Source organism: Syzygium oleosum, unplaced genomic scaffold (genome assembly GCF_021117445.2).
Source record: "Syzygium oleosum isolate NSW1041296 unplaced genomic scaffold, Sole_v2.1 Sole_v2.15, whole genome shotgun sequence".
NCBI classification, from domain to species: domain Eukaryota; kingdom Viridiplantae; phylum Streptophyta; class Magnoliopsida; order Myrtales; family Myrtaceae; genus Syzygium; species Syzygium oleosum.
In genome coordinates this window covers 3,749,694-3,761,210 of record NW_026607499.1, presented here as the reverse complement: position 1 = coordinate 3,761,210, position 11,517 = coordinate 3,749,694, and the positions used below count along the sequence as shown (strand labels likewise).

The window sequence follows — 11,517 nt, the reverse complement described above, 5'->3', positions numbered from 1 at the left end:
CGGCTTGCGGTCATCGCCGCCGTTACAACACCTTGGTGTCTACTGCAGATCCGGGGAAACTGGGAAGGCCGAGAATCCGGCAAATGGAAAGTCGCATCAGTTCAATCCATGAACTGTTGGGCGATTCATTAGAAAGAGAGCACGAATTCGTGCTTACTAAGAAGAGCATCGACTTCTTTTCAGGAGCAAAAATGGAACAAGATACTAGGTTTTTCACGACAGCTTGCGTGTGTATATTCTTTTGCAATGTGTCGTACATCATCCTGTATCATCATCGATGTGTTTCACGCGTTTCTCATCACAAGAGACCACTAGAAGTAAACAGAAAGGAAAGAACAATGAGACCCAACTTTCTGTAGGACAGTGATAATGTGAAAGGAACAAATTCATATCAGAGGAAATTCTTATTAGTACATGAGAGTGGAAGAACCGATCGAGGTTGTGAAAATAGCATCGTTTCTTTTGTTTCCACTTGAACTTTCAGTAATCTATGACTGTAAGCAAAGTGATATGACACATCTCTCAGAATCAGAACAGATTCTGGCAAACAATATGCGATCCCGAAATTCAACTTGCAGTTTCGCGCCATCGAATCGGAATGGCTAATGGCAGTTGATGGGCAGTTCCTCTACCTACCTCCTGGGTCGTCGAAGAAATTTTCAAGCACCCTTCTCCTCGAGCGCTTCTAAAGCGGCCCACAGCTTCAGATCGTCGTAGCTCTCGATGAGGAATGTTGGCTTCGCTTCCATCAGTTGATGTTCTGTGTTCCTCGTCATTATGCCGATGGTGGCCACTCCAGCTGCCACCCCTGCTGTTATGCCCGCAACTGAATCCTAGAGATTCAAAACACAAGCTGCAATTCAGGACGGTGAACTATCCCGTTGGATTTCACGAAAAAATGAAGGTCGGACACAGACCTCGAAAATTAGAGTATGCTCCTTCGACACCTTCAGCACATCAAGGGCCTTCAGGTAAGGTTCCGGGTGTGGTTTGGCATGCTCACACTCACTTCCTACAATAACAGCTTCAAAGAAATCCGTGAGTCCGAGACTTGAGATCATGAGTTCGGCATTTGGCCTAGGAGCATTTGTAACTGCAGCTCGTTTTAGGCCGTGATCTTCGATCCACTTCTTCAATTTGTACAGGCCGCTCACGGGCGTTAGTTGTTCCGAGGCCAATCTGTGTCATCCATAGAGCTTGATGTCAAAAACTTTAGAAGAAAAGAGTTCACAGGAAAGGAGCATGATGTGATGGAAGACTCACTTGCGGAACATGTCTTCCTTGTCCTCCATGAATTTTTGGCCTCGAGGGGTATCATCCGGGAAGAGGAACTCAGCTATATCTTCGTTATGCTTTCCAGAAATATGCTCAGCAAAGAAATCCTCCGTGATCGGAACTCCATCATTGAAACCTATCTGTTTCGGAAAGAACGCACAAAACAATCAAATAATGGATACCGAAAGCTCTGCAATCGAGAGATGCCCGTGATTCGCTGTCACCAGATGCACAACAGAATGATTGTAATATAAGGATGGAAACCTTCACCTCTTGGAGCATCTCTCTGAAGGCATAGTAGTGGAGAGGATCCGAGTCGCACAGAGTTCCATCAATATCAAACAGAACGGCCTCAAGCGGCGCAAGCCCAACGAGAGAAGCGATGCTGTCGAAACGGAACCAAACTTACAAAGACATGGTGGGAAATGTAGAGATCTATTATATAGTATGAAGACACAACATCTAGTAGTAACTCTGCAGCATCAATGCCTGTCTAACTCTGCCATCAACTCTGTCAATTCTAGCTAGATAACCAAGTTTCAAGTTAGCATTCATCATCCAGACTACCCGCATAGCTCCTTCGATTCGTCATAGAAAGGAACGCGAAAAGATTGCCGACCAGAAAATTTACAACACTAATTCAGGAAGATTTATCGAAGATGTGCTGATGACAGGAAGATTACTGAGAAGGCGACGAGCAACAAAAAAGAAAAAAAAGGAAGAGATAGTCCGTCGAATACATGCCAAAGAAACCTATGCAATTAATCAGAAGAGACTGCGGATCGCGCATCTAAGCGGGAGACTCAAACCCATGAACATTATCGCTTCCGCCAGCGATCCGCCAATTTCATTTTGTTCAACACGAATGTACGAAACACGCAAGCTCCGACTTGAGAGAAAACTCGAACGAAGAACGACAAGCGCGACAACGTTAAATCGACACGCGACAACGGATAGGCTGATGGAATCTCCGCGACTAACAGGCGAACGAGTTTCGCATCATTTCAAGTTCAACACATGGAATCCGACATTCGGGGAGAATCAAGAGCGTGCATGAACAAGCAGGATCACAACGGAATACTACGGGTATACGCTCGACATTTCGCCCCGCGCGCGCGCGATCCAAACTGCCCGAACAAACCGAACGGGGACATCCACCGAAGACATTCATGCCCGCCGCGGCGACAGACCGACGAAAATGAAAGAGCGCTCGAACCGGGGCGAAGCGACCTCACCTGTCCGACGACGAATCTCCGGCCGTCATTCTTGGTGCTCCGCTCGCGCGCCCCCCACCGAGATCGGGTCGAGGAAAACTCTCCGCGATCGCGGTTGCTTGCAGAGATGGAGAGGGAGGGAGGGAGGGAGGGAGGAAGGAAGGTGGTGGCGATATATATGGGCGGGAGAGAGGAAAACGAGCACGGAATCTCTACCACAGAATCAAATAAAAAGCGAACGCGAGAGGTGCTTTTTTAAATTTTCATTTTAATAATAAAAGAATAATTTTCTCTCTCTCTCTCTCTCTCTCTCTCTCGTGTCGGCTTACCGGTTTTAGTTGTGCATGTTGCCAACTGTCGAGGGCTTCCCTGAACTCTTGTCGTAATTTCACTGTCCCCCCGTGGGCTTCAGGAAATTTGTGGAATTTGGCCATGAAAACCAAGTGTTACTCAATTGGAGGACGGAAGGTTGCAAAACTTATTGAAAATTTGGAGTTGAACAGTTACATATGGTGATGGTCAAGACCAATTTCTCGTCGGAGATCGAATTTATCTATTCGGTGCGGTAGAAAGCCGAGTAGAATTAGATATTATCCTATCTGATATTTGGCAGCACGCCTCGATATGAATAAACCCGGATACATCAAGATGAGAAGGATAAGTTATCCTAACCCTAAGAGTCGGATGAAGTTTATCCTACCCGGATTGAACACGATAAAAGAAAAGCAGAATGGGAGGGATTGGCTCGTTTGAATCAGTTCGCCTGCTCAGCTGGCGGCGCTTTTGATTACCATATGATGGCCACATCCAGACCATCATGCGGTGGTTGCCTTGCTCCGATAACCACCCAACAATGGTCGCGCCCTGAGGCAACCGTGAGGACCTGGCTTGGTCGTGTTTCTTCTAATCACTTGCGTGTTATCTCTTTGCCATATCTTCTCATCCTATCGTGTCTCAATTCTTCCCTTGGCAACTAAACATGACCTAAGGTGATTTGTCAATCTCCTTAGACTATATATATATATTTTTATAATTCAAAGTCACATACACGAAGATCTAGTTACTTGGAAACCCATAAAGCACTCGAAATTTAGTCTTCCTTATGTCATATCCATTATGGGAATATATCATAAATGATTCATGAACTTTGTCTCAATATGCAGTGTGGTTCCTAAATTTTTAATTTGTTTAATGTGGTCTTTGAATTTCAGCCTAATATGCGGTGTGATCCTTGAATTTTTAATTACTTAATTTTGTTCCTGAACTTTTGGTATATGTTCAGATTAACCCCTAAACTATACGAAAATATTCAATATTGTCATTCCATTAATTTAAGTTCAGGGACAACATTGAATATTTTCATATAATCTAGGGACTAGTTTGAATATATATCAAAAGTTTAGGAATTGCGTTGAATAAATTAAAAATTTAGGGACGGTATTGCGAATTGGACTAAAATTCAAGGATGACATTATACAAATTAAAAATTTATGAATCGCATTTCATATTGAGCTGAAGTTCATGAACCATTTATGTCATCATCCATCTATTATTGGCCATGTTATTTTCCCCCAATTAATGTAAAATTGAATGAGGGAGAGGGGAAAGGTTCACAATTGTAGGGGCTTCAAAATATGTTCTTATTTTTTGTGGGTGCAAATGGTTGTGACAAAAGAATTGGTCCTTTGCTTTCTTTTCTTCTTTCTTTGTATGCTGCTTAATATAACTTGCCAAAGCTACTTTCTCTCCTTTCCGCTCAATGCCAACTTGACTTGGCTTTCTCCCCCTAGTTCTTCTTGGTCTTCCCGGACTTTCGGGGCAAACTGGCAGCCACGAATTTTGTCCTCTCTCCACCAAAACTTGTCCATCTTAGGTTGATCTCTCACTTTCATTTCCAGTTTGTGATTCATGTATCAAAGTCATGTTTGCGATTTTGTCCTAAAGTTGTCTAGTATCAAAGCATCACAGACTTTATTAAACAAACCAAATGATTGATTTAAGATTAAAAAAAGGGGTGCTTGTTCGTTTGGATATTCAAGCTCGGCGTGTTGTGTAGTCTCGCGTTCGAATTCCTCTTTCGTGTTTTACCTTGTGTCATGTAAAAAGGTCGGGCCTAATCCATAGGCGAACCACACTTTTTATCTTTTGGCAAAAAAAAAGAACCACACCTTTTATCCACCGACATGCTCCATCATCGTAGAAAAAGAAAGCATGTGAAGCACGCCTCGTTGATTCTGAAACGACAAGTAGTCTTGGGTAGTTGTGTTTTTTTTTTTCTTTCTTCCCAGTAAAAGTCAGCTCGCGTGATCATATTCTATACAGAATTGTCCGAAATGCCGAGGATATTCTCTTTGCTTTTGGGGCTAAAAATGTCGATGATTTGTCCAAGTTGACTAGCGATATGAGTTTTTAAATTCAGATACAGAGTTGGCGTACTCGGTTTGATGCATTCACTTTATATTTTAAGGCAAATGATGCGAAATTAGATGCAGTCATAGGCACATAATTTATAATAGAGCTCATTTTTAGGACTCAATTTGTATAATTGAAAAATTAGGACTGAATTGGCATAATTATAATAGGTTTATAAATTTTTTTGATACTTTTTCCTTATATCTCTTGAACCCACGTCGAAGGTTGATGCAAGTCGGCCATCCGGTCCTACACATTGGCTTGTGGTCATTGTCGCAATTACACCTGGTCACCTCCTTAGTCACCTCCTAAGGGCTCTTTGACGGATCCAGGAAACCGACAAGGTCGAGAAATTTATTCTTCAGATTAACTTTAGCCTTCCTCCCCAATTTTTTGGACTTCATTTCCCTATCTTATAACTGAGTCGAGCGCCCTTCAAACATTTAGTTTTCACCTGGTTACTCAATCGATAAGCTGTCGATCCCTTTTAATCGGTATCCTTGTCAACTAACTCTATCATATTAATCGGCAAGCATATGCTACCATGTATCAACCAACTCTGTCTTGGTAATCAGCAACCAAACGCTATCATGTATTAACAATTGGTCCATGGTCATCAACGCATATCAATATTGACTGCCATTTGGTCAACGTGCCTAGGCCATGGTTAATTTTTGGTGCAAACATAGCCTAATTGCTCTCTGAACATGGAAATGCAGAACCTGCTACGTTAAAACACATTTAAACCACATGCCATTCCGCGGATAGCTTGGTTAAACATTGTTTGATCATCGGACAACCCGACTTAAAACACGTTTTTCTCGCATATCTGCACATAGAAAAATGCTTCCAGAAAAAATCCCCTTTGGTTATAAAGAAAAGAAACGGCGTTCATCGAATCCAAGCGGAGGGTTAAAGAAAGCTTCGATCAGCAATAACAAAATTCCCCATGAATGATCGTACAGCCATGAACTAGTGATTCAATTTTCAGTCGACACGATGAACTGATCATTCTAATCTCGGAAAGAGACTTGTCATTTCTCTCGAGGGGAGGAAAATTTGTTACAAAGATGCTATCCGAGGAACTGCTCCACAAGCTTTGCTACAGAATGAGCTAAACTATCTGCTCCTTCCTGAGTAGAGGCCTCCGCATAAACTCGGATAACATCCTCGGTGCCTGACGGGCGTATGAAAGATCGGCCACGAGGGTATTTAACTGCATCAAAGCACAAGGGAAAAAGAAACTCGTCATTAGCCCAATATAAAGTGATCGAAGAATCCCAGAGAAGGAAAGAGGCAAGCAAAAGAGTTGGTTCCAGAATTCAGGGTTCAAATGCCTAATTCACATAAACATATTTCTTAGAACATCAAACAAACACAACAAGTGCAGATGCATGAAAATTTGTAACGGTCGCATTCCTCAGTTCAGACAGAAAAGCAACACTTTCTGCATTCTTTGCCTATCTTTTTGGCAGGCGTAACATAGGTGCATTTGCGAGTGCAAGCGTGTGTTTCATTTTATTTAAAAACCAAACCTGTCAAATATAAAGCCCAAAATACAAGTGAAAACCATTCACTGGAACCAATAACACTAGCATGCCAAGCGAAAACAAAAACCGTTTTACTGTACCAGTTTCAGCATTGATGGCTTCTTGAATGCCAGAGGGCTTCACGACTACTGTTTCTGCATTTGCTGTGACAACCGCAGTTCTATCCATAACTTTTACCTGATGCACACACATAGGGGGGAAGAGAGAGAGGAAGGAATCAGTAGCCTAATACAAAGTTAGCATGAGATGAACATCAAATTATGTTATGGTATCAAAATGAGGATAGATTTTAAACCAAAAGATACGATCAATTCTTCTAACTGATTAATAAAATCAATAAAAGAACAGATTTCAAACTGAGATTTTATATACCATTTTTACCTCCTAAGGAAAACGGAGAAGCAAACATTTGTACAAGTGTTTCTCTTAATTCCCATAAGTCAAAACGGAAAAGCACTTCCTAAGTTACCATGAAGGCATCAACTGCAACGAAATAGTATGATCCCTGTAACAGGAATGAAGTGCTAGAAAAAGGAAATAAGGAAAGAACATTCACCCATTTGAATTTATCTCAAGAGTGCCATGACATCGATTATCTGATGAGTTGTGAAAAGTGAGAGAGGAAAACATAAAGGTGCCAACTGCCAAACATTACACAAAATTTGATCAGAGAAACCAACCTTGAGCTGTCTACTAGGTAGATCCTGATAGAGTTCATTCCATCGGTTGATTGACCAGCTGAGATTTTGCAAGATGGCTTCAGCTAGCAGCAGCCCACTGAAAGCATCTCCTACTGCTTGATTGACAAGCTTACTGGCTGCAAGCAGCCTCATAGCAGCTTTTTGCTGCTCTGAACCTGAAAAATACAACTTCAGCTGAGTTTTAATGACAATATGGCACCATTACTGCCAAAAAATGGATGCTGCGTAACAAATACCTTCAGACATTGAAGAAAGCTCATTGTGTCTCTTCTCCAACCAACTGAGAAAGCTATCTGAGAACAAAATGGTGCCATGTCCATTTGCCTCAAAGTAGATGCCAATATCACATTCCGCAGCCTTCTCATGTAAAAACTTAACGCCCGTCGGGGTTAACACAACCTCTAGACCCAACTCCTTCAGAAAGTCTGTTGATGCGCCATTGGCATAAGCTGTCTGTACAACTCCAAGACGAGCCTTATAAGCATTGTTTTCATCCACCCCCTTGTAGAGTATGCCTAGCTGCTCTTTGATAAATAATGCAAACAAGGATAATATTTTGTCCCCATCTACAAGCACGATGTTGTGGCTGCTCACAGATGGCACTATGAAATACACGAGACGATCAGCATCTCCATCCAAACTAGCGCACCTGAAAGACTACACATATTTAAGCATTCAGTGCCAATTCAATCAATAGGTCAAGCTTTTCATCAAATTATCAAAAAGTCAGGCTAAACCATCAGAATGGATGTTGAACATATTCATGATTTTCATGCAGGATTGAACTTATTTCATGAGGGGAAAAAAAGTAACACTGTAAGGATAGCAGTAATTTGGCATTACATGGACGTGCTGCCGTCGATCATATACTATCAACCAGTAAAATAGACAGACAGTTTCACTGTATAAAGAGATTAACTCCAGGTCAGAAAATCCTGCTTTAAGATTAACCAACCCATAAAGCTGTTGCCATGGCTAAAACAAAGAAAGATAAAGCTGTTGCCAAAAGTCTACTGGATCAAAGAATTAGTAACAAAAAATAAAACTTCTACACAGCAACTTTGACAATGCATACAAGGAGTGCATTTATACAAAGATCTTCTCGATAGGGCTCTCTTCAAAATGCAGCAAGCAAAACCAAAATAAAAGCTGCTTCCGAAAGAAAGTTCAATCTTCAGCAAATGAAAGATGTGAATTGTTAGATAGTCATGTCTGGCCTACAGAAACAGAGTTGCACTATCCAATCAAAATTACCGACCCTAAATTATATGATAAAGCACCCATGTTCCCCTATAGGAGCAGAGCCACATACATCTCTAAGTTTTCCTTCACCGTCCCACCGGGACAGATTGAAGTCAAATTGTTACACGAATTTTTTCAAACTCAAGATAAATGGACTGAATATGACCGAACTTTCAAGCAATTTTCCTTCACTAAAACAATGCCAACCAATTTTTCATTCATCGAGACAAAAGATAATTTTAGTGATAATGCATACAATTCACAGTTCACAATAACTGAGTAGAGACCAATTATTCATACAGATCTTGAGTGTTATTGTCACCACATGATGCAGTCTAACTGCATTGCCTTTTATCCTGTGAGCTGTAGACAAGTTACTGTACTTGCAATCTTTTCAAAAGGATATTGATCATTGGCTTGTAAATATGAAGGACAGAGCATATTGATAAAGTCATAGACTATTAGTAGGCAGCAAGCAACGATGGCTTACCTCATTCCAATATCATTCGATCCAAATTCTTGAGGTACAACCTTCTCCTTCTGCACATAGTCCGCACCAACTCCTTCATTTAAAATACCTCCCCCTTTCCCAGTATTACGAACCTCAATAACTAAACCATCCAACCTATTCATTAAACATTCAAGTTTTTCTCCACCCACCCCATTTGCACCGTCCACAACCAGTTTATTGTCTGTCCCAGTAACCTTGCGTTCACCAGGGACCAAATTCATCAACCACCTGAGCCACCGCAATGATCATGAGAAAGGCCAACTAGTGTTGCATTACTGCAATTTCGCGGTAGAGGAAGCTCGTATTCAAACATACCTGAAAGAGCTCGAGAGCTGCACAAAATAATCCCGTTCAGAGGCTTTCAAGCCCTTATTCCTAGCACGAACCATCCAATGCAATTGCGGTGTTGTAAGGATACCCATGTCAACGGCAGCTGATCCGACAATGGAATTAATTCCCTGGAAGTAATTAAAAAAAAAACATAAAGTCGAGTCTACAATTACAGGCCAAGAAAAGCAAGAGTATGTGGGGTTCCGAATAACATTTGTGCAGAGTTAACGAGTAAAATATGATTTTTGATAGCAATACTTTACCTGTTTAGCAGCTTCAAGAAGAGATTCTCCACTAGGCCTCGTATCTCTTCCCAACAAAACCTCAGCTCTGCAATGTCCATCAATCAAGATGCCCTCCTTCTTTGCAAATTCGATTATCAGCTGTTTACAAACAGAACACGCAGCAAATAAGCGAAGAACTTCTCTCGATGCAAAACGACCTGAAGAGCTATCTTTTCAATCACTCAACTTCTTATCTCGATTGCATTTCTCTTCATCCCCTCGCTAAAATCCTTTCGATAAATACGCAGGAATCACGAAACGTACACACATCACAAGCGCAAGCGCGCGCGAGAGAGAGAGAGAGAGAGAGAGAGAGAGAGAGAGAGAGAGAGAGAGAGAGAGAGAGAGAGAGAGAGAGAGAGAGAGAGAGATGGAGGGAGAGAGACCTGGAGGAGATGATTGGAGTCGGCGGCGTTCGCGAGAGCGTCGGCGAACGGCTCCCAAGCCTGCGTGAGCATGCCGCCGCTCGGATCGGCGATCTTGACGCCGTTGTCGGAGATCTTGTTGTGGGAGGCGGTGATCACGAGGCCGGTCACGGACCGGGTCTGGAGCGACCTCAGGGCGGCCAGGATGCCGGCCCGGTAGACCGTCGACTCGAGGACCAGCGCGTCGGCCCTGAACCCGGCGGTGCCGTACGAGAACTTCGCGCCTGCGGAGCCCAAAAGGAATCAGAGTCAGCCGGCGGATTCGAACGGAAGGGGGGGAAGAAGAGCGCGGGGAGAGACAGAGAGGAATGGGGGACCTGGAGGGATGGGGAAGCGGGCGGAGGCCTTGAGGAGGATGGACTTCTGGTCTTCGTCCATGGCGTCGGAAGCTGCAACGAGAGAGCGAGAGAGCGAGAGAGAGAGAGAGAGGTTGCGTTGCGTCGCGTCGCGTCGTCTTCTTCACCTGTCTTCGAGTTCGCGGGGAACGATGGGAAGCATATATGCTTATAGCTAGGAAATGAATGCTGTGAAGCGTTTTGAAAGTTAGAAACATATAAATCGAATAACCAGAGTTGAACAAGATAGTAACTAAATCCGAAGACTTATCCCAAAAAATACTGATGTTATTTTTATTTTTAATATTTTTTTCTCCCACGTGGCGATGGCATCGGCAAAACATGAAATATAAGATTAAAACGAGGCATTTTGATACACAAATTTTATTTAAATTAAATTAAAAAAAAAAGGAAAGGCGGGCTTGCAGTGCCTTCGCCGCCGCCTAGCATCGCTAGAAAGGCTGTCGATGGTGGGAAAGTTGACGAACCTTGCCAACTGCAGGCGAGGGCCGCCAGTGGTCGCCGACAATTGTCTCGGCCATCCCGCACCATCGCCGACCCTTTCTAGCAATGGTGGGGTGGCAGTTGCAGGCCTCACCATTTTGCCTTCTTCTCCTTTTTTTTTTTTATTCAATTTGTTTTGTAGTCTAATTTAAATAATATTAAGATTAAAAATTCATATTTAGTCCACAATGACGTCGTTTAGTCTTGTCTTTCATGTTTTAGCCATGTTAATGCCATGTAGGAGAAAGAAAATAATAAAAAAAAGCCACATCAATATTTTCTATTAGCCAAATAATGAAATTAATAGAAGGATTTTATTGCATCAATTTGACAAGTTTTAAAACTTGATTACATTTTTATAAATTTCTGGACTCAATTGCACTTTCACAATAATTTTTAAAATTTTCAATGCACTTAAGAGTAAAAAAAATGTAAGTGAAATTACTCCTACCAAAAGTTAGGAGATGGAAGATGCAAATGTTCTTGGAAATTTTAACTTGAGAGTACATCAATAGTAACATCATTTGGATCTATAATATTGAAAATTTTATAATTTTTGTAAATGAACTTTTACAGTTTCTTTCATTAAGTCTTCAATTTGTCTAATCAAGTTTTTCTATAACTGCAAATTATTTTATATAGGCCTCGTTTGGTTCAGCATTTAGAATGCTCATTTGGGCTCTAAAGTCCATTGGCAAAATGCAAATGGTGTTTGACAACTTTTTTTACTCACT

At 41.9% G+C, this 11,517-nt stretch overlaps 2 protein-coding genes across 2 annotated transcripts; both read right to left on the bottom strand.

Moving 5' to 3' along the window:
- Nucleotides 1–367: 367 nt before the first annotated feature.
- On the bottom strand, nucleotides 368–2,646 carry LOC115689275 (haloacid dehalogenase-like hydrolase domain-containing protein Sgpp). The gene is made up of 5 exons (XM_030615278.2): nucleotides 2,511–2,646; nucleotides 1,546–1,660; nucleotides 1,264–1,415; nucleotides 918–1,179; nucleotides 368–833 (listed from the first exon to the last, which is right to left on the bottom strand). Exons 1-5 carry the CDS (start codon nucleotides 2,537–2,539, stop codon nucleotides 660–662), a joined length of 732 nt encoding a protein of 243 aa, XP_030471138.1. The 5' UTR covers nucleotides 2,540–2,646; the 3' UTR covers nucleotides 368–659.
- Nucleotides 2,647–5,810: 3,164 nt separating this feature from the next.
- Nucleotides 5,811–10,381, bottom strand: LOC115689270 (phosphoacetylglucosamine mutase). Its single transcript, XM_030615273.2, has 9 exons — nucleotides 10,262–10,381; nucleotides 9,906–10,168; nucleotides 9,499–9,618; nucleotides 9,221–9,363; nucleotides 8,885–9,133; nucleotides 7,389–7,801; nucleotides 7,132–7,307; nucleotides 6,532–6,628; nucleotides 5,811–6,117 (listed from the first exon to the last, which is right to left on the bottom strand). Exons 1-9 carry the CDS (start codon nucleotides 10,320–10,322, stop codon nucleotides 5,975–5,977), a joined length of 1,665 nt encoding a protein of 554 aa, XP_030471133.1. The 5' UTR covers nucleotides 10,323–10,381; the 3' UTR covers nucleotides 5,811–5,974.
- Between the last annotated feature and the right edge of the window lie 1,136 nt (nucleotides 10,382–11,517).

Excerpts from the sequence above, each read along its gene's own strand:
- LOC115689275 (XM_030615278.2), bottom strand. The coding sequence starts at position 2,539 with ATGACGGCCGGAGATTCGTCGTCGGACAG. Across the intron at positions 1,416-1,545 it reads TCAGAGAGATGCTCCAAGAG|ATAGGTTTCAATGATGGAGT; the intron begins GTGAAGGTTTCC and ends TTTCCGAAACAG. Across the intron at positions 1,180-1,263 it reads AAGGAAGACATGTTCCGCAA|ATTGGCCTCGGAACAACTAA; the intron begins GTGAGTCTTCCA and ends TGGATGACACAG.
- LOC115689270 (XM_030615273.2), bottom strand. The coding sequence starts at position 10,322 with ATGGACGAAGACCAGAAGTCCATCCTCCTCAAGGCCTCCGCCCGCTTC. Across the intron at positions 7,308-7,388 it reads GCTTTCTTCAATGTCTGAAG|GTTCAGAGCAGCAAAAAGCT; the intron begins GTATTTGTTACG and ends TGTATTTTTCAG. Across the intron at positions 6,118-6,531 it reads AGCCATCAATGCTGAAACTG|TTAAATACCCTCGTGGCCGA; the intron begins GTACAGTAAAAC and ends GCTTTGATGCAG.